This window comes from Gadus morhua, chromosome 15 (assembly GCF_902167405.1).
Source record: "Gadus morhua chromosome 15, gadMor3.0, whole genome shotgun sequence".
Lineage (NCBI taxonomy): Eukaryota > Metazoa > Chordata > Actinopteri > Gadiformes > Gadidae > Gadus > Gadus morhua.
In genome coordinates, this window is record NC_044062.1 from 2,711,537 (window position 1) to 2,733,896 (window position 22,360).

The 22,360-nt window shown below is 47.3% G+C and overlaps 2 protein-coding genes and 1 pseudogene across 3 annotated transcripts in view; 1 reads left to right on the top strand and 2 right to left on the bottom strand.

Moving 5' to 3' along the window:
- LOC115560158 (uncharacterized) overlaps window positions 1-22,360 on the top strand; it is a 28,362-nt gene that overhangs the window by 728 nt on the left and 5,274 nt on the right. The window contains exons 1-2 of one of the 2 annotated variants that reach the window (XM_030379486.1): window positions 11,673-11,808; window positions 11,898-12,003. In XM_030379486.1, the coding sequence (XP_030235346.1) occupies window positions 11,756-11,808; window positions 11,898-12,003 (159 nt within the window). In that variant the 5' untranslated portion in view covers window positions 11,673-11,755. Of the gene's footprint in view, window positions 1-11,672; window positions 11,809-11,897; window positions 12,004-22,360 lie in introns of those variants that run through there. The other variant, XM_030379487.1, reaches the window with a different exon arrangement.
- LOC115560129 (E3 ubiquitin-protein ligase TRIM39-like) lies at window positions 14-6,273 on the bottom strand (annotated as a pseudogene).
- Window positions 14,031-16,321, bottom strand: LOC115560131 (E3 ubiquitin-protein ligase TRIM39-like). The gene is made up of 2 exons (XM_030379452.1): window positions 16,233-16,321; window positions 14,031-16,126 (listed from the first exon to the last, which is right to left on the bottom strand). Exon 2 carries the CDS (start codon window positions 16,122-16,124, stop codon window positions 14,511-14,513), a length of 1,614 nt encoding a protein of 537 aa, XP_030235312.1. The 5' UTR covers window positions 16,125-16,126; window positions 16,233-16,321; the 3' UTR covers window positions 14,031-14,510.

Sequence of the window (22,360 nt, forward strand, 5' to 3'; positions counted from 1 at the left end):
GTGGGTTGTTGTATATTGGAGATTAATTTACTGGTTCATCAACAACAAACTTTTAGATTTCTTCAATGATTTAAAACGTTCCATCAATCTCGAAATCATCAAAATTAGGGTTTTAGAAACAAAGAATTTTATTTTTTGTATCACACTTTTTTTATTACAGAAACAGTATTAATACTGAACACTATTTGACTAGAATGTATCTATTCCCCTGAAATGATCCGTCACAATGATAATGTAGGCCTACACATTACAATATTTGCCTTTTCTTTTTATTAAAATGTAAGAACATTGAATTGTTTTGTCATTCAATATTCTGATATACATTCAATTTTCAAATTATTATTTATACAGGTTAATCCTCTAAACATGTTCTATATAACTGTAAAAAATTGTATATCTTTAAACGTGTAAAAGAAATAAAGGAAAACAGACACAAAAATGGAGTGTAATATATACATATATATATATATATATATTTGACACAACTACAGGGTTAATTCTTACAAATATTCTCCTCGTTAAATGACCGCAGTATCATTAATAGACATTAATGCAGATCTCTCAGATCTCACATAGTAGAGATTCTAATTCTATTCTAATTCAGGAAACAACATTAGTTGTTTTGGTCGTTTGATTATTTTATTAATCCTCTAAACATCTTCTACATAACTGCAACAAATGTTATATCTTTAATCTTTTCTATCTTTAAGCGTAAAATAAATAAAGGGAAAACTGACACATAAAAGGAGGGTAATATAACCCTTTATAAAAGGTTATGTTAAACAACTACAGGGTTAATTCTTGAAGATATTCTCCTCGTTAAATGACAGCAGTATGACATTAATGCAGATCTCTCAGATCTCACATAGTAGAGATTCTAATTCTATTCTAATTCAGGAAACAACATTAGTTGTTTTGGTCGTTTGATTATTTTATTATCAAACAAAGGTCCTAGCCTGTTTGATTGACAGGTGAGATGATCAGGGGGGCAGAGTTTCTACCTTCTTCATGTAAACATGGACAGAGGAATGGATAGAGAGGCTCAGTGAAGGTGCAGCCAGTAGCAGAGTAGATATGAACCCTGGCTTCCACATCATAGAAGGAGACCACACCCTCATCATAATCAACAAACACCCCCACCTTCTGGAGCTCAGCTCTCAGAGGGAGATGGACAAAAGGGTTATCACTAAATACCAACATATTCTTGTAGTAGTAAAGAGTCCAGTAACCCCTCTCAGGGGTCATCTCTGTCCTACCTTTTCTGTCGATGGACTCTCTGGCCACTCCTAAACCCCATCTAGTCTTGTCTTTAACCTGGACCTCAAAGTAAAATCTCCCTGAGGAGAAGCTCTGCCTCGTGAGAACAAATGGATGGCATGTAAATCTCTTAGGGTTGTCTGGGAGTTTCTTCCTCACACCTCCATCATGTACTTGTTTCCCATCCTCAGACAGGATGAGCCTGGGATTAGCTGTATCAGGATCCAGAGTCACATCTACTTCATACTTCTGGACCCTCTTCAGTTCAGCATCATCAGGCAGCTTCTTCATCTCCATGTTCAGTGTCTCCTCCAGTTGATCCAGGGATCTCCTCAAGGTCGCTTGTCAGGGTGTGGGTGTCTCCCTGTGTTTTTCCCTCCTGTGTTGATTACTGTTCCCTCCCCTAATGTGTCTCAGCTGTTCCTCGTTGTGTTTGTTATTTAAGCCCTCGTCTTTCCTTTGTTCGGTGTGCTGTCATTGTGGTTTGTGTGTGGTTTGCTGTGGTTAGTGTTGGTTGTAGTCCTGCGTGTTCCGTGTTCCTTGTTCCCTTTCGAGTTCCCTGTTGTCTCCCGAGTTCCGAGTTGTCTCCCGAGTTCCCTGATACCTGTGCCTTAGCCTTTAGGTTTGATTAAAGTGCCGTTTTCCCTCAATACCGTCTGCGTTTGGGTCCTACCTGCCTGCCTGCACCTCCAGCTCCCCTAACAGAATGACAGCACCGTCACGATGGGACCCAGCGGACGCGCAATTTGACCGTAAGTTGGAGGATTTGATAGCCAAAATAAATAAGACAATGGACCCAGCGGACGATCAAGTTAGCCGTGAGTGGGAGGATTTATTTATTATGAAGGCAATAGATCGCTGGGAGAGTTTGGGGTACCACCCGGTTCCTCCTGGCACTCCAGCTCCCGCACTGACTCCGGTCCCCGAGCCCTGTCCGGTTCCTGAGCCCGCTCCTCGCCTTCCAGAGGGGGACCGGCCTCTTCGCCTGCTTGAGGTGGTCCGCCCTCCGCTCCTGCCTGAGGGGGCCCGCCCCCTGCTCCTTCCAGAGGGGGACCGGCCTCCGCTCCTGCCTGAGGGGGACCGGCCTCCGCTCCTGCCTGAGGGGGCCCGCCCCCTGCTCCTTCCAGAGGGGGACCGGCCTCTGCTCCTGCCGGAGGGGGTCCGCCCTCCAGACCGTCCAGGGGAGGCACGCCCTCCGTTCCTACCTGGCCTTCTACCAGAGGGGACCCGCCCTCTGCCTGGCCTTCTACCAGAGGGGACCCGCCCTCTACCTGGCCTTCTACCAGAGGGGACCCGCCCTCTGCCTGGCCTTCTGCAAGAGGGGACCCGCCCTCTACCCTGTCCACCAGAGGGGACCCGCCCTCTACCTGGCCTGCCTCCTGAGGGGACCCGCCCTCTACCTGGCCTGCCTCCTGAGGGGACCCGCCCTCTGCCTGGCCTGCCTCCTGAGGGGACCCGCCCTCTGCCTGGCCTTCTACAAGAGGGGACCCGCCCTCTACCCTGTCCTCCTGAGGGGACCCGCCCTCTACCTGGCCTGCCTCCTGAGGGGACCCGCCCTCTACCTGGCCTGCCTCCTGAGGGGACCCGCCCTCTACCTGGCCTGCCTCCTGAGGGGACCCGCCCTCTACCTGGCCTGCCTCCTGAGGGGACCCGCCCTCTACCTGGCCTGCCTCCTGAGGGGACCCGCCCTCTACCTGGCCTGCCTCCTGAGGGGACCCGCCCTCTACCTGGCCTGCCTCCTGAGGGGACCCGCCCTCTACCTGGCCTTCCTCTTAAGGGGACCCGCCCTCTACCTCGCCTTCGCCGGCCTCCTGAAGGGTTCCGCCTTCACCGCTGCCGGCCTTCTGAGGGGTTTCCGTGCCGCTGCAGGTCTCCTGAGGGACTGAGCCCTCATCGTCCTTGCCGCCGGCCTCCTGAAGGGTTCCGCCTTCACTCTGCCTCTGCTTGCCCCCCAGGCCGTCCGCCTGAGGCTCCCTGCCATGCCCTGGGGTAGTTTTCTGGACGCCCGCCTGACGTACCTCGGCTCTGCCGCAGTCCATTTTTTTTTGATTCCCCCCTCCTGGCGCCCCTCCACCCACCCGTTTTGGGTTTGACTTTCTTTGTTTTTTGTTTGTCGTGGGTCGCCTGGGAGTCGACCCTTAAGGGGGGGGTACTGTCAGGGTGTGGGTGTCTCCCTGTGTTTTTCCCTCCTGTGTTGATTACTGTTCCCTCCCCTAATGTGTCTCAGCTGTTCCTCGTTGTGTTTGTTATTTAAGCCCTCGTCTTTCCTTTGTTCGGTGTGCTGTCATTGTGGTTTGTGTGTGGTTTGCTGTGGTTAGTGTTGGTTGTAGTCCTGCGTGTTCCGTGTTCCTTGTTCCCTTTCGAGTTCCCTGTTGTCTCCCGAGTTCCGAGTTGTCTCCCGAGTTCCCTGATACCTGTGCCTTAGCCTTTAGGTTTGATTAAAGTGCCGTTTTCCCTCAATACCGTCTGCGTTTGGGTCCTACCTGCCTGCCTGCACCTCCAGCTCCCCTAACATCGCTACGTATGACGGAGGACGGACCTCCACCGTGGTCCAGTCCCTGGTGGGTGGAGTATCCTTCAGGGATCTGAAGGTCTGGAGGAAGTGGAGGTGGTCTTCAGTGTGTGAGAGCCGCTTCACCTCGGAGCTTCTATTGGTCAGATCTTCTATTTCCTGCTCCAGCTCTTTGATGAGGTCTTCAGATCGTTTCACTGTGGATTTCAGTTTCTCTTTAACCGTTTGGTTGAATTCATCCCGGCCCTTTTCAACACAGCCTATCAGAGCAGTGAAGACCTGCCCACCAATGACTATCTCTCTGTCTGCGTCTTTGTTGCTCAGTTCCACTGTGTCTTTGATCTCCTTAATCTTTTGTTTTCTCTCCTGGATCTTCTGCGGAACGTCAGTCACCGTTTTCCCCAGCTGGGCCGTCTTCACTTCATATTCCTCCTTTAGAGGTACAACAGGATGGGACTTGTGGTCTGTCACTGTGCACAACAGACACACACACACCTGTTCAGTCTGGCAGAAGAGCTCCAGAAGTCGGTCGTGTTTCTTACACATCCTGTCTTCCAGACGGTCCATAGGCTCGACCAGCCGATGTTTCTGCAGGCGAGCGACTCTCTGATGTGGCTCCAGGTGGGTTTGGCAGTAAGAGGTAAAACACATCAGGCAGGACTTCACAGCCTTCAGCTGGGTCCCAGTACAGACGTCACAGGGAACTTCTCCTGGTTCAACACAAGGCTGCTCTTTTACTTGTACGGTTGTTCTAATCTGAGCAGCCAGCTCTGATAAGAAGGTATTGACCTGTAGATCAGGTCTTGTGTTGAAACGCTTGTTGCAAACAGGACATTTGTACTGGACTTGTACATCCCAGAACTTTGATATACAGGTTCTGCAGAAGTTGTGTCCACATGTGGTGGTAACTGGACTGCTGAACACATCCAGACAGATGGAACATGAAAAGTTCTCTTCAGACCAGGAAGTGTTAGCACAGGCCATTCCTAGACACAGACGACAAGGTTTATGTATTGAGCAATTATAGATTTCTCATTCGATAACGGAAAGAGAGTTTCTAAACTTTCTCAAAGTTGTGCTGTTTTACTTACCTTTTTCTTACTGTCAGACTTTTTGTTCCAAAATGTGATTTATTTTACAGCTTCAACGTCGGTTGCTTTGGTCAGAGAATGTCTAATATTTGTAGACGGGCTCTGCTTTGGTTTTGAACGTTAAGTTTTGTTTCCTCAATATGACGTCCTCTCCTCCCCTAACACATGGCTCCTCCCTTAACTCTTGGCTCCGCCCCCACGAACACACTCAGACTTCGGTGAATTCATGCACTGTGTAGGCTACTTCAATGCGTTGATGTTGTCTCTTCTTTGCGGCATTCAAATATCTTGAACCTTAAGAAGAAGGACACAGAGAGCCCGGAAAAAAATAAACTTTGATTCAGTGGTGAGTTGTGTTGCGACTAACTGAGTAAGAGCTGTAAGAATACATTTGACTTGATTTTGACTGTTCCTGGTATTTTCTCCACAGTCTTAATATAAAAACAACCCTCTCCATGTGGGCCCAGATAACCTGTGCGATTATGGTTAGTTCATATTAAGTTAACACTGCTAGTGATATTAGGCTTCTCTCCCAGATTCTACCCTCATAAAACCACCAAGTCATGTGACACGGGGTAGGGCAGACGAACCAGACCGACGAGTTCACCTTCAGTTTGAGCCAACAAACACTTGCAGCCATGCGGAAGTTAATTCCACTGAATTAAAAATAGTTTTACCTAGAAATTTCACAAAGTATAAGATGGAAGACTTACTGTCTTGTTTATAACAGTATGGTGGCGATATAACCCCCCCCCCCCCCTTCCTCATACAAATATTCATTCACTTGTCATATTAAAGTACTTAATAACTGTATGTACTATATAACTGTAATCGAAATGCATGATATTAGTGATAATGAAGCCTTAATATCAAGAGAGAAATAAATAAAAATCCAAACTCAAGATAATAAAATCAAGGTTTATGTATTGAGCAATTATAGATTTCGAATTCAATGACAGGAAGAGAGGTTTTAACTACGCCTCAAAGTTGTGTGCTTTAACTTACCTGGTTGATACTGTCTGTCAGACTATTTGTTCCAAACTTTTTCTCCTGAAAGAGAGAGCTGCTTCCACGTCGGTTGGCTTTGGTCTCTATGAACCTTTAGTTTCGTTTCCTGAACAAGACGTCCTCTCCGTACCACCTGGCTCCTCCCCTAACACCCGGCTCCTCCCCTAACACCAGGCTCCTCCCCTAACACCTGGCTACGCCCCCACGGTTTACTGACGTTTCAAACTTCCACACCCTGAATGTGGGCGCATTCAGTAAAGGCAGGTTAAAATGCTTTCATATGTTCTCTCTTTGCGGCATTCAAATATGTTTAACCTTAAAATGACCCGACACAGTGACTCCGGGTAAAAAATAAAGTTTGTAATTTAGTGGTGATTTGTGACATTGTAACTGAGTAAGAGCTGTACAAACACATTTGACTCGATTTTAACTGTGCCTGGTATTTTCTCCACAGTCTATTAAGTTAACACTTGTAGTGATATTATAAGGCTTCTCTCCCAGCTTCTAACCTCATAAAACCGCCAAGTCATGTGACTCAGGGTAGGGCAGACGAACCAGACCGACGAGTTCACCTTCAGTCAGAGCCAACAAACACTTGCAGCCATGCGGCAGTTAATTTCTAGGTAGGTTTACCTAGAAAATTAACAAATTATAAGGTGGAAGACTTAATGTATTGTTTATAACAGTATGATGGGGATATAACCTCGCCCCCCCCCTTCCTGAGACAAATATTCCTTCACTTGTCATATTACAGTCCTTAATAACTGAATGGAGAAATTGAAATGCATGATATTAATGATAATGAAGTCATATTATAAAGAGAGAAATAAATAAAAATCCAAACTCGGCCTTATTCTTCTTCAACCTGTCCCCAGGTGTCTCTGAGAGGATTTTCAAGAGTTTTAAATGTGTCATTTCTTTATGATTTGTTGCGGCTGTGGACCGACGGCCCGCCCTCATATGTAGACCCTCCTTGTGTTTGACATTTATATGAAACTGCCAGAAGCAGGAAGGGGTTAGACAGTGTTTAAGGATATATGTGGTAATGGAACAGGGAGGGGTTAGACAGTGTTTAAGGATATATGTGGTAATGGAACAGGTAGGGGTTAGACAGTGGTTAAGGATATATGTGGTAATGGAGCAGGGAGGGGTTAGACAGTGTTTAAGGATATATGTGGTAATGGAACAGGGAGGGGTTAGACAGTGTTTAAGGATATATGTGGTAATGGAACAGGGAGGGGTTAGACAGTGTTTGAGGATATATGTGGTAATGGAACAGGGAGGGGTTAGACAGTGTTTAAGGATATATGTGGTAATGGAACAGGGAGGGGTTAGACAGTGTTTAAGGATATACGTGGTAATGGAACAGGGAGGGGTTAGACAGTGTTTAAGGATATATGTGGTAATCGAGCAGGGAGGGGTTAGACAGTGTTTAAGGATATATGTGGTAATGGAACAGGGAGGGGTTAGACAGTGTTTAAGGATATATGTGGTAATGGCACACACACACACACACACACACACACACACACACACACCACACACCACACACCACACACCACACACCACACACACACACACACACAATAACATAACACTGCCAGTATCGACCTCTGCTCAGGAATCAAGTGAGTTCAGCGTTCCCAAAGTGTCTTGTGTTCAGGGGAAATCCCCATCTGATCAGGATCCCTGGTTTACTGCATGAAGGGAGAGCCAGACGACCTCTGATAGGACCGTCAGGTCTGTGTTGGACCGTGCCTGAAGATCTGTGACCCAATCACCTGCTCACGTTGCCAAGGCGATGGCACTGAGACCAGGCATGGATGGCTTCTGACGAGGACTGCTTTAGTAAACCAAAGAACTCTGATGAATCCCTCTCAATCGTTGTGAACAGAGTTAGGGATAGGATAGAACCATAAGAAAAAAATATCTATACTTTTGTTTTTCATTAAATTGAACGAGAATTGTCTGTACTTTTTACTATTTAGCAATTCAGACGAAACTTATTGAATACTGATGAGGTCATTAAGGGGCCGGTAGGATTGAGGAGTCTATCAAAGGGACGCCTACAGCTTGGTAGTAGACAGTGGAGATCGAACCCAGTGCCCTTTGTCTGGGGGACCTAACACCCCACCCAGACACTAAACGGGCATCTCAGTCTGACCTCCAGTGTCCTCTCTTCCCCCACGGGGGTCACGGAGCCCCGTGGGGGCAGAGAGCCCCGCTGCCCGCTGCCAAGGCACCACCGCCGCGCTGTGGGCAGCGGGCAGCGGGGCTCCGGCGGGAGACAAGCGCGGGGCAACAATCCCTTTCTCCTCCATGTCGCGGTTCATGTACTTCAGGGAGCCAGAGCCAATGTTCCTTTCCCCCTATTCCTTCTCCACCATGGCTGAGATAACCCCCGGTACGAGTCTCGTTGTGGAAGTACAGCAGCACGGTTATCCAAATAACGGATCGTACCGATACCGCCATCGGGGTGGCGACCACCCTTGCCCACGAGATGGGTCACAACCTGGGCCTGTCTCATGATGCTCCAGGCTGCGTCTGCCGGTCCTCCCAGCCCCAGAGCGGCTGCATCAAGGCCCCGTCACACGGGTAGGGAGATCACCTGCCTTCTCAGAGCCCTCAGCACCACACGCGAAGCCACAATAAGAGCTACTCCATCCACGTTTATCAATTGTATATATTTTAACAGTCTGCTGGTTTATTATCAGAAAAGCACAGACCTTTTGTAACAGTTTAACCTCAGCTAAACTCGTCTCTAGCTCTTAAAGTTTAAACTTGGTGAGCGGTGTGTTTCTAACAACCTGGCACTGAACATCACCAAGACCAAGGAACTCATCCTGGACTCCCGACGGAGCAGAGCCCCCCCTGCTCCCTGTACATCAACGGTGACGGTGTGGAGCGAGTCCACGTCCTCTGCTGATCTCTCCTGGTCGGTCAACACCTCGGCGCTGGTCAACAAGGCCCAGCGGCGGCTACACTTCCTGAGGGCGCTCAGGAGGGAGCATCTAAACACACAGCCGCTGGTGACCTTCCACCGTTACACCGTCGAGAGCCTGCTGACCCGCGCTGTGTCAGTGTGGCCCTCAGGCTGCACGGAGGCCGACAGGAAGAGACTGCAGAGGCAGTCATTGGCCGCACTCTGCCTTCCTGAAGCACCATCTAGGGCTCCCGCTGTCTCAGCAGGGCCAGAGGACTCCTGAAGGACCCCCCCACCCCGGCTACCATCTCTTCAACCTGTTGCCCACTGGCAGGCGCTTCAGGTCCATATAGGACAGAACAAATAGACTCAGGAACAGCTTCTCTCCCAAACCTGTCACCATACTGAACTCAGATCTGCACTGATGTTTGTTGTCTGTTTGTGGTCTTTACTGTGTATTTAAGTTTGACTGTGTATTTAAATTGTATTTATTTAATTTTTTTTAAATTTATTTATTTATATTATATATTGCTTTTGTATATTATTATATATTATATATTCAATTACATGTGTGCACTTTTATGGAGCTGCTCATTGCATTTCGTTGTACTTTGTACAATGACAATAAAGATTTCTATTCTATTCTAAAGAAGAAATAAATTGTTTATAACTTAACCTTTTCATTTGAGTTAAAGACAACACTGTTGTGAGTGTAGTATTATTTAGTATTATATTATTCACGATTTTTCTTTTGTCCTGTCCAAGATTCTGTGACCTTTATTTTCTTAGTTACTATGCTGTTGCGTGTCTGAGCCAATAGATGGCAGTGTGAGCTCAATAATGCAGTTCTGAACCACTAAAGCAGTCATACTCAAGTAGCGGCCCGCGGGCCTTTTGTGGCCCGCGGGGTGTCTATTAATGGCCCTCGAGCTGTTTTGAATTTTTTTTTTAATTAAATCGTGCTGGGTGCTCTTTTTTGAAACCGCGCGCCGCGATCTCAATACGAGGCTGGGGGTTGCAACGATAAACAGATTGCACTCCAGCCCACAGACCGCTCCAGCCCTCCCAAACTCGAGGCAGACAGTCCATCTCAGCAGCAGTCAAGGCCGATTTAGGGTGGTTTTAGACGCAGAGTCGTAAGCACGTAATTTACACAAGGGACTTGTTTTAGACAAGTTTTGATTTACGGTTCCTTTAAGGTTCCTTAAGGATTGCGCGTGTTGCAAGGGGATTCTCCGCCAGAACAGTAGGTGGAGCAACGAACAAATCTGTGGGCGTGGAAGTGGAAATCGCTGGCTTGTTTATATTTATAATTATCATAATTCGTTCTTGTGTTTTCTTCTTCTCCTTCTTCAAAATTCTTCATTCGCTTCTGTCACGGCCTTTTAAAAATGGCGCTATTATGCTGTAAAACCGGAAATGTGAGACTCCTGAAAGGATGTGGTTAGCTGGCCAATCACAGTCTTTGCGAGCTGCGTAGGGCCGTAGTGTTTTAGTCGCATAGTCAGGAATTTTGGCCGACGCACTTAAGCACGTAAGGGGGGATATTTTACCGCGCAAGGGGGGTTATGTATCTTACGTGCTTACGCGTTACGTCTAAAACAGAGCATATATCGGCCTCAGTCACACGTATACCGACCGGCCCCTTCAGTCACTGAAAAAAAAAATTGTGGCCCCTCATCATTTCTACTTGAGTACCCCTGCACTAAAGTGATGAAAGGAAAAAAGACTGTTTGGATGAAGGAATTCCCCCTTTTTTGTATTTACACAGTTACTGAAACACATTGGTCTACAAAGTAAACTACATACGGTAAATATGGGGAGTGGATGCTAAAAATGTGAAGACAAAGTAAAATGAGGAGTCAACGGATGTGGGGGGGGGGGGGCCTTGGGAGAAAGGGGGGGGGCTGAAGAGAAGGGGGCGGATGTTGTCTACCTTCGTTGTGTAGAAGGAGATGAAGCTGTTGCACGGCTGCTGCGTGTTGTCTGAGTGTAGGGGGCTGAGGTTTGAGGAGATGATGTACGGTTGATAAAAGCTGCTTGGAGTTACCAGGGCTGTGGTCGATCATGTGGGGGTAGAACCGGGGCCGTGTCACTGAGGGGCTCGCTGTAGGCCTTCTGATGTTCCCGCTTGGCTAGTTTGTGAACAGCCGGTCCTGAGTCCTTAAACGCCGCTCTAGGACACGCCCCGTTCTCTTCAGCAGTCGTAGCTCACTGGTGTACCGGGGGCTGAGCGTGGGAAGGGGACGGTTCTGGGCTGGACTGGGGCATGGCGGTCCAGGAGGGGGCTGAGGGATGGATTGTAGAGATCCACAGATTCAGTGACTGAAGGGGGGCTGGCAGCGAGAGACGGAGGAGGTCAGTAGTCATGGGGACTGGGTTGATGTTTTTAAGGTTCCTGAAACTGATTTGTCTGTTGGGCTTATTGAGGGGGGGGGGGGGGGGCTCCATTGAGATGGCCTTATGTTCGGACATGCCCGAATTGTAGAGATCTACAGATTCAGTGACTGAAGGAGGGGGGGGGGGGCTCCATTGAGATGGCCTTATGGTCGGACACGCCCGGGTCGGGCACCGAGAGATTGCTGACCAGACCCATCAAGCTCCTCTGTCGCTGCCTCCTCCTCTGCTCTCCCGTGCCGCTCTGTTCTTCCTCTGCCCTCCCCGGATCACGACCGGATGCGTCGGCTCTTACTCACCCCCCCCCCCCCCCCCTCTCTAGCCTGCCCTGGTTGTTGGGTTCGGGGGTTCTTCTATAGGTCATCTCAAAGGAGAGTGCTCCTCTGGTGCCCCCGTAGTGTGGAGCGGGGGGGGGGGGTCCAGCCGTCCTGCTGTGCACCAATTGGTCATTCCACGTTCCAACTGCTGTGAGACGGTTCCCGGACTCAGCGACAGGGCCTTCTTCTGAGGCTTGGTCTGCTGTGCTCGTCAGAAACACATGTACTGGAGGCCCTCATTCAGGCTCAGATGAAAGCCGTGGAGGGCAGCAAAAGAATCCAAAGGTTCCCGGTGAATGGCAGGTATTTACTGAACAGAATCCCTTTAGGTCAGAAGAGAACAACTAGCTCCGCTAACGTCAGTGCTTGGGGCTTCTTTTGTTGCTGGACAGCAAACCCAAGGCCTTGGAGCGCGACGTCACAGAGATGGACCCTGCACTCCGGTTAATGCTGCAGGAGAAGGAGAGGGCTGTGAGGACGCTGCAGGAGACGGTGGAGGTATACTAAACACCTGCTCTCAAGGTAGGTGACAAAGTAAGAGTGAAGAAGCAGACTCATGTGCCCAAAGGACATCCCAGATTCAGAAAGCCAGTTGAAATCGAAAAGCAAGTGGGTCCCTGCACATACAGACTTTCTGATGGGAAACTTTGGCATTCCTCTCACCTCACTCGCGTACCTGATGCAGCCGTGATACCTGCAGACCAGCGCACTCAAGCAGCTGATGCACCAGTGATGCCTACAGGGCAGCCGCTGGCTGGAACATCTCAACCCTGCACGCCTGAGAGAACCATGCATGACCGAGTGCATCCTGTCAGAGATCGTAAACCTCCGGACTGGTTAAAAGACTATGATACAGGAGATGCAAGAACCCGGGACTCTACCGTATCGTTTTAAGTCATGTTTCTGAGCTTAAATGTTCTTGCTAAATGTGTTTGATAAATACAGTCAATTATTATTTTGCATTTAACTAGTACGGTCTGATACTAGCCATGATATTATTCTCATTTCTATCACTTGGTTTAATGTTCTATGGGTATAGATTTACATAAGAATAATTGTATTACTTCAGAGGTTCTTACAGAGAGAAGTAATTGTTTTACTTTGCGGGGGGATGTTGTGTCCACTACCTGATTACACCACTAGGTGGCTCTACTGTTATGTAGTGTGTTGTGGTACTAGAGAAGGAGTAGACAACACATGCGCTAGGCTAGGGAACTAGGCCTACAGTACTGTGCTACGTGCTTACCTTCAATATCATTACACTTCAACGTATGTCGGTCTCCTGTGCTTATTACTACTTGCAACATAACAATATGTGTATTCACTACGATATAATTAACGAAATCTTAGGCTGCAGGCAGACGGACAGATTTTTTGGTGTGTTGTGAATAATTTTTCCAAATCAGCCTTTTCTGTTTTTCTCAAACGGGGTTACAATGAAGGAAATATAACATGCCTGATTTCTTATTACAAACAGCTAATTATCGAAGGAACCGCCACTGAGCTAGAGAGAAGACCAGAGAGAGGAGGAGGAGGAGAGAGAGGAGAGCGGAGAGGAAAGGATGGAGAGAGGAGAGGATGGAGAGAGGAGAGCTCACAGGACAAAGTCACGGTACTCCCACACATGGGGAGTATCTTTACATGTAGTCACTGTGACCTTTGTGTAAGTGTGTAACACATGTTGGGTTGTTGTATATTGGAGATTAATTCACTGGTTCATCAACTAAAACTTTTACATTCCTTCAATGATTTAAAACGTTCCATCAATCTCGATATCATCAAAATAAGGGTTTTAGAAATAAAACAATTTTATTTTTTGTATTACACTTATTTTTACAGAAACAGTATTTATACTGAACACTGAAATTTTTTAAATATTTATTCCCCTGAAATTATCCATTACAATGATAATGTTGGCCTACGCATTACAATATTTGCCTTTTATTTTTATTAAAATCACAAGTGTAAGAAGATTGAATTGTTTTGTCATTCAATATTCAGAAGTTAAAACCAATAGAAATGTTAGAAAAAAATAATAATTATTTATACATGTTAATGTTCTACATAACTGCAACAAATTTTATATCTTTAATCTTTTATATCTTTAAGCGTAAAATAAACAAAGGGAAAACAGACACATAAATGGAGTGTAATATAACCCTTTATAAAGGGTTATGTTACACAACTATAGGGTTAATTCTTAAAGATATTCTTCTCGTTAAATGACAGCAGTATAACATTAATGCAGATCTCTCAGATCTCACATAGTAGAGATTATAATTATATTCTCATTCAGGAAACAACATTAGTTGTTTTGGTAGTTTGATTATTTTAGTATCAAACGAAGGTCCTAGTCTGTTTGATTGACAGGTGAGATGATCAGGGGGGCAGAGTTGGACCATGGATCGAGGATTGGATAGAGAGGCTCAGTGAAGGGGCAGCCAGTAGCAGAGTAGATATGAACCCTGGCTTCCACATCATAGAAGGAGACCAGACCCTCATCATAATCAACAAACACCCCCACCTTCTGGAGCTCAGCTCTCCAATCTATCTTCAATCTATTCCCCTGAAATGATCCATTACAATGATAATACAGGCCACACATTACAATATTTGACTTTTCTTTTTATTAAAATCACAAGTGTAAGACATTGGATTTTTTTGTCATTCAATATCCAGATATATATTCCATTTTCAAATTATTATTTATACAAGTTAATCCTCTGAACATTTTCTACATAACTGTAAAAAATGGTATATCTTTAAACGTGTAAAAGAAATAAAGGGAAAACAGACACATCAAAGGAGTGTATAACCCTTTATAAAGGGTTGTTACACAACTACAGGGTTAATTCTTAAAAATATTCTCCTCGTTAAATGACAGCAGTATGACATTAATGCAGATATCTGAGATCTCAAATAGTAGAGATCCTAATGCTATTCTAATTCAGGAAACAACATTAGTTGTTTTGGTCGTTTGATTATTTTATTATCAAACAAAGGTCCTAGTCTGTTTGATTGACAGGTGAGATGATCAGGGGGGCAGAGTTTATGTCACCATCATAGAGGAATGGATAGAGAGGATCAGTGAAGGTGCAGCCAGTAGCAGAGTAGATATGAACCCTGGCTTCCACATCATGGAAGGAAACCAGACCCTCATCATAATCAACAAACACCCCCACCTTCTGGAGCTCAGCTCTCAGAGGGAGATGGACAGAAGGGTTATCACTAAATACCATCACACCCAGGTTGTAGTCCAGAGTCCAGTAACCCGTCTCAGGGGTCCACTCTGTATCACCTTTTCTGTCGATGGACTCTCTGGCCACTCCTAAACACCAGTCAGTCTTGTCTTTAACCTGGACCTCAAAGTAAAATCTCCCTGAGGAGAAGCTCTGCCTTGTGAGAACACGTGCATACAATTTAAATCTCTTAGGGTTGTGTGGGAGTTTCTTCCTCACAACTCCATCATGTACTTGTTTCCCATCCTCAGACAGGATGAGACTGGGATAAGCTGTATCAGGATCCAGAGTCACATCTACTTCATACTTCTGGACCCTCTTCAGTTCAGCATCATCAGGCAGCTTCTTCATCTCCATGATCAGTGTCTCCTCCAGCTGATCCAGGGATCTCCTCAAGGTCCCTACGTATGACGGAGGACGGACCTCCACCGTGGTCCAGTCCCTGGTGGGTGGAGGATCCTTCAGGGATCTGAAGGTCTGGAGGAAGTGGAGGTGGTCTTCAGTGTGTGAGAGCCGCTTCACCTCTGAGCTTCTATTGGTCAGATCTTCTATTTCCTGCTCCAGCTCTTTGATGAGGTCTTCAGCTCGTTTCACTGTGGATTTCAGTTTCTCTTTCACCGTTTGGTTGAATTCATCCCGGCCCTTTTCAACACAGCCTATCAGAGCAGTGAAGACCTGCCCACCATGGGCTATCTCTCTGTCTGCGTCTTTGTTGCTCAGTTCCACTGTGTCTTTGATCTCCTTAATCTTTTGTTTTCTCTCCTGGATCGTCTGCGGAACTTCAGCCTCTATCTTCCCCAGCTGGGCCGTCTTCAATTCATATTCCTCCTTTAGAGGTACAACAGGATGGGACTTGTGGTCTGCCTCTGTGCAGAACTGACACACACACACCTGTTCAGTCTGGCAGAAGAGCTCCAGAAGTCGGTCGTGTTTCTTACACATCCTGTCTTCCAGACGGTCCATAGGCTCGACCAGCCGATGTTTCTTCAGGCCAGCGACTCTCTGATGTGGCTCCAGGTGGGTTTGGCAGTAAGAGGTAAAACACATTAGGCAGGACTTCACAGCCTTCTGCTGGGTCCCAGTACAGACGTCACAGGGAACTTCTGCTGGTTCAACACAAGGCTGCTCTTTCACTCGTACGGTTGTTCTAATCTGAGCAGCCAGCTCTGATAAGAAGGTATTGACCTGTAGATCAGGTCTTGTGTTGAAAAGCTTGTTGCAAACAGGACATTTGTACTGGACTTGTCCTTCCCAGAACTTTGTAATACAGGTTCTGCAGAAGTTGTGTCCACATGTGGTGGTAACTGGACTGCTGAACACATCCAGACAGATGGAACATGAAAAGTTCTCTTCAGACCACAAAGTGTTAGCGCAGGCCATTCCTAGACACAGACGACAAGGTTTATGTATTGAGCAATTATAGATTTCTAATTTGATAACAGGAAGAGAGGTTTTAACTACTCCTCAAAGTTGTGTTGTTTTACTCACCTAGTTGTTACTGTCTGTCCGACTATTTGTTCTAAAATGCGTTTTGTTTTCTCGCCTAAAAGAGAGAACTGCTTCCACATCGGGTTGCTTTGGTTTCTATGTATGTTAAGTTTCGTTTCCTCAGCATGACGTCCTCTCCTCCCCTAACACCTGGCTCCTCCCCTAACACCTGGCTCCGCCTCCACTGTTCAATGACGTTTCAAACTTTCACACCCTGAATGTTGAAGCATTCAGTAAAGGCCGCTTAAAATGCGTTGATATGTTTTCTTCTTTACGACATTCAAATATGTTCAATCTTAAAAAGACTGGACACAGACATCCAGGGAAAAAAAGTGAAGTTTGTGATTCAGTGGTGATTTGTGACTAACTGAGTAAGAGCTGTACAAATGCATTTGACTTGATTTTGACTGTGCCTGCCTCTCCCAGATTCTAACCTCATAAAACCGCCGAGTCATGTGACGGGGTAGGGCAGACGAACCAGACCGACGAGTTCACCTTCAGTCAGAGCCAACAAACACTTGCAGCCGTGGGGCAGTTAATTCCACTGAAATAAAAATAGGTTTACCTAGAAAATTCAGAAATTATAAGATGGAAGACTTACTGTATTGTTTATAACAGTGTAACAAGTGTTGTATGTTGTGTTATAGATTCCGCCCCAATTCATTTATTGGTTTAGTTTTATTGTATTACCCGTTGTGGTGTTTTTATTTTGAAGTTCGCGCTGAAGTTCGCGCGGTGTCTAACGCCGGTTGACGCAACGTCCGGTTGTCTAACTTCAACCGGATAATTGGTAAGTCGCGCTCCTCGTGGCTCCTGTGTCATATGTTGATATTATTCTGTTTAATTGTACATATTGCCGCCATACTGTCATTGAAATGTGTTTTATACGATGGATGACAATGTACATTGCGAGGGTGGGGGGTAGTGTCAGCTGATGTGTGGGATGCCCGTTGATATATCTCATCCGACCACGTTGTGTTCAGGTTTCCACAAGTGAATCTGACGGCGGTTGTGCCCCCTACTGTTTCTGTGTGACACAGGTGGGTCACTGTATGTACATTTCCCATTAGGGGTTTCTTTGTATGTTTTATTTCTGTATTTTTTATTGAGATTTTGTAAACGTTTATATTATAAATGCTTCCGGTGGTCTAACGTCAACCGGATAATTGGTTTCCACAAGTGAATCTGACGGCGGTTGTGCCCCCTACTGTTTCTGTGTGACACAGGTGGGTCACTGTGGGTCACTGAGAAAATAAAAGTGCTCGTGTGGAGATCAACCCTGTGTCCTACTTCTCCGTCGTCACATAATGGAGGCTGCTTGAATGAGGCCGGTTACAGTGGTGCCGTGACCCGGATCGTCGCTGCTCTTCAGCATCATCATCGCAAGAGTGGTGGACTGACGCCATTCGGTCACAGGAGGTTGTACAATAGAAGAAAAAAAAAAACACAACACAGATAAGAAGTAGGACTCTTAAAGGGATACTATATATAATTTTGTTTGATCTCCAGGTGTGGTAACATTCAGGAAACATTGTTGTGATGCGTGGACAATTTCAAATACTGATTTAAGAATAATCTTTTGATAGAAATTCAGTTTTTCACATGGTTTATTTATTTTATTATTATCATCGATCTTGGTGGAATATATCCAAATGAGTGTTTTCATTGACATGGACGGTAACGGTAGCTCAAGTGATCTCGGCTGGGACAGAGAGCTCGATGAGAGTGGTGGGGCTCCTCAGGGTCATAGAGTCGTGTCTACATGTGATGTTGGGACACCAGCTTTTTGTTCAACGCGCGCTAGAGGCCAGTTGCCAATCAGCAATCCACCAACATTGTCATGTGTTCCCAACGCATAGGACCCGGCCATGGGTGTGTTGATTTCAAATATTGCGCAGCAAGTAGGCCAGGAAATCAGAGACCAGTTGAGCGGTGCGGGGGTGGGAGGAGCTAGTGGCGCCCGGGTACAATATGGGGCGGACCAAACAGCCGGTGAGCCCACCTATGTTAACCTGACTGGTGCTCGGTTGGTCATGCAGGCGGATGTGAAAGAACCACCCGTGTTCCGGGGAGATGGGTCAGATAAATTCACAGTTGATGATTGGCAGGAGATGATGGAGGTATATCTCCAGAGACAAGCAGTGCCCCTGTCCGAGCAGCACACTGAAGTAATGTGCAGGTTGATGGGTAAAGCTAGAGACGTTGTAAAAATAACCCTGCGGAGCAGCGTGGGGTTAAAAACACAAAGCGACCCAAAGCTAATTTTTGATGTGCTTAAGCGACATTTCGGTGGGTACTCATCATCCGCTATGCCTATGGCCGATTTTTTAAACACAATTCCGGTTGCCGGCGAAACTCCAATGGCTTACTGGTTGAGGTTGAACAAAGCAGCTGATGCTGCCGCGGAGGCTCTTGAGAGATTGGGCCGACGTACTCACGACCCATGTCAGGAGTTACCAATGATGTTTGTTAAATACTGCCCAGACCCTGCGCTCTCCGCCGTGTATAAATTCAAAGCGCCCCAGCAATGGACAGCCGGTGAAATACAAGAGCACCTCGACCGCCATCACATTGAGATGGGGACCCCACACACTAGGCATGTGGGGATTCACACCCAAGCACCAGCGTTCAATGGCTCGGATGCTCAGCAGGACAGGAACGGCAACATGGAAAAGGAAAGTGGGGTGATGGAAAAGTCGAGATGTGATGAGGGCTGTATGGAAATGCTGGTCAACATTTTAGACCGAGTTCTTTCTCAGAACAAACAAGAAACCAACAGGCCCATAAACACACAGACACATTGACCTGGTGCCCCATATCAGATGCAGGCTCAGTTATGTAAAGTCTTCAAGTCCGCTGAGCATACCACCACCGAGCACTGAAGGAAAGAACGCTTGTGCTTGTCGTGTTTTCAGCCAAACCACCTGATTCGAAACTGCCCAAACCGCCCCCCTCGCCGCGGTCAGAATACCTTGCCTCAACATGACTCGGCTGAGTTAAACTAGTAGGCCCGTGCCTCGGGGGTACAGGTGCGGGTGGTGTCAGCGAGAACCCCATCAATGATATTAGACAGCACTACCTGGAGGCATGCGCCGGGGCTCCGGCGGGTGCACACATTATCGCACAGAACACACAGAGGATTGGGCCTTATGATGAGCTGTTTTATGCCTCAGTCATGATCAACCAATATCAGGTCAAGGGTATGCTAGACTCAGGTTCCATGACGTGTACTCTCAGTGAGCAAGTGGAACAGCAGATGTTGGTCAACAAGTTGCTGCCCGCGGAGACTGCAATGAAAGAGGAGGTAGTGCTGGTAGGCTGTGGGGGAGTAAGGACTACGGCGAAGCGCATGTATGAGGTAGAGATGGAACTCTATGGTGTAAAATGCATAGTGCCCATTCTTGTAGTACCAGGCCAGCGTGACGAGTTGATAATCGGATCGAACGTTATCCGGTACCTTACCCACCAGCTGAAGTCGACCGATGACTACTGGCGCTTGGTGTCCCAAGGCGGTGTACCCAAGCAGTGTGAGCAGTTCCTCGACCTACTGACTAGCTCTTGTCGTTGGAGGGGTGGGAATGCTCCGGAGAAAATAGGGACCTTAAAGTTGGGACAGGCAGTCACGTTATTGGCTAGGACCGAGCATTTGGTTTGGGGGAGGTTACCCAAAAATGTTCCGATGTCGCCGGGTAGCGCAGTTATTGTGGAGCCGACCACGTCCAAGTCTATGCCTCGTAACATTCTGGTTGCCCGCGTTCTCGCGTCCATGTGGGGGGATGGATGGGTGGCTATGAAGGTTACCAACTTAGCTGACAAACCCATAGTGCTGAGAAGGAACTGCAAATTAGCAGATGTGTCCCCCTGCTTAGCAGTGGAAGATTTTGATGTTGTCCAGGGCATCGGCAGGGTTGAAAGAGGGAGTTCCGAGGGTGGAGTCGTTGAGAGCCAGGTTGGGGAACTCAAGGAGCGTCTGCAGCAGGCCGGACTCACTGGTGTTGATATAGACGGATGTGACGCAAGTCCAGAAGGCAGGGAGAAGTTAGTTAAACTGCTCGAACAATACAATGATGTCTTTTCAAAACACACTTTGGATTGTGGCCAGGCCAAGGATTTTACCCACCGAATACGGCTGACAGATGACAGGCCGTTCCGATTGCCGTACCGTCGGGTGCCACCGGCCCAGTACCAAAAGCTGCGGCAGGTACTCTCGGAGATGGAGGAGCAGGAGATTATCCAAAAGTCTACTAGTGAGTATGCGTCTCCGCTAGTGTTGGTTTAGAAAAAAGATGGGAGTTTGAGGTTGTGCACAGATTTTAGGTGGCTAAACGCGCGCACCCTTAAGGATGCACATCCGCTCCCGCATCAAGCCGACTGTTTAGCTGCGCTGGGCGGCAATGCCTACTTTAGCACAATGGACCTGACCTCCGGGTTTTACAATATTCCCGTTGAGGAGGGTGACAAAAAGTACACAGCATTCACGACTCCAATGGGGCTCTATGAGTACAACAGGATGCCCATGGGGCTTTGCAACAGCCCTGCATCATTTATGCGCATGATGCTTAGCATCTTTGGAGATTTGAACTTCAGCAGTCTGTTGTGTTACCTCGATGACCTGCTTGTGTTTGCCCCGACAGAGAAGGAAGCATTAGACAGACTGGAAGTGGTTTTTCAACGACTAAGGCAGTACCATTTGAAGTTGAGCCCCAAAAAGTGCTATTTACCTCGGTCTTCCATCAAGTTCCTAGGACATATTGTAGATGGAAATGGAGTCAGTGTCCGTAGACCCAGCAAAGGTGGAGGCCATTCAAAAAATGAACAAGGCACATTTGATGGAGAATGACGGTTGCACACCCTCGGTGAAGAGAATAAAGTCATTTCTAGGCATGGTATTTTACTACCAACATTTCATCCCAAATTGCTCGGCTGTAGCCAAACCACTTTTCGCACTTACGGGTGGACAAAAGAGGCGGGGGAGGACGAAAAAGAACTCGAAGGTGGGGTCATATCGCCGGCTTGTCCCAGCTGATTGGACTGATGAGTGCGACAGGGCAGTGGAGAATTTGAAGGACAGTTTGCTAAACTGTGTTGTTCTGTTGCACCCAAATTTCACCCGACCCCTTATTTTGTCGATTGACACGTCATTAGATGGCCTAGGAGCCGTGTTGTCACAGGTGCCAGAAGGCGAGGAGAAAGCACGCCCCATTGCGTTCGCAAGTAAAACCCTCAGTAGTTCGCAAAAGAATTACCCGGCCCATCGGCTCGAATTCTTGGCACTCAAGTGGAGCGTGTGTGACAAGTTTAGTCACTGGTTGAGGGGAACCCATTTTACAGTATGGATGGACAACAACCCCCTCACCTATATCTTGACCAAACCCAAACTGGACGCATGCGAGCAACGGTGGGTGTCCAAACTAGCACCGTACACATTCGACTTGAAACACATTGCGGGCACGAAAAATTTTGTCGCGGACACGCTCAGCAGGGACCCTTTCGCTAGGCCAGTGAGTCATAGGCTCATCACAGAACAGTATCACCATTTACTGACAGAGTCAGAGAATGTTGATTATGATGGCATCCAAGATACTTTCCGGTTGAAAGCCCTGTGCCAGCAGGCGGGGGAACCAGAGTGTAGTGAAGTGTCTAGCCGGCATGGGTCACCTGGGAGTTGGGACAGCGGCGCCGTTAGGGCGGTCTTAGAGTGTCATGATCAATGGGATGTGGCTGTGGGGTCAAGGGCGGTGGAGTTGGCACAGTCGGTACAAGGACTAGTACCGCCAGAACAGGACTCACTGCCAGTATTCACACTCGATGAGCTCCAGCGTTGCCAGGAGCATGACGATACGATCTCTAAGATTGTGCCGTTTGTCATCCGCAGGAGGCGCCCATCGAGGCGAGAGAGAGCCAGGTTTAGTGCTAGGGATCTAGCGCTAATGAAGCAGTGGGAAAGGCTCAAAGTGCACGATGGTGTTCTGTACCGGGTCATTAAGGACCAGTTTACCAAGCAAAGAAGGCAACAGTTTGTTCTACCTGAGAGTTTGAAAGAAAAGGCGTTGCATGGTTTGCACAACACAGCAGGGCATCAGGGACAGGCTAGAACGTTACACCTGGCCAGGCAACGTTTCTTTTGG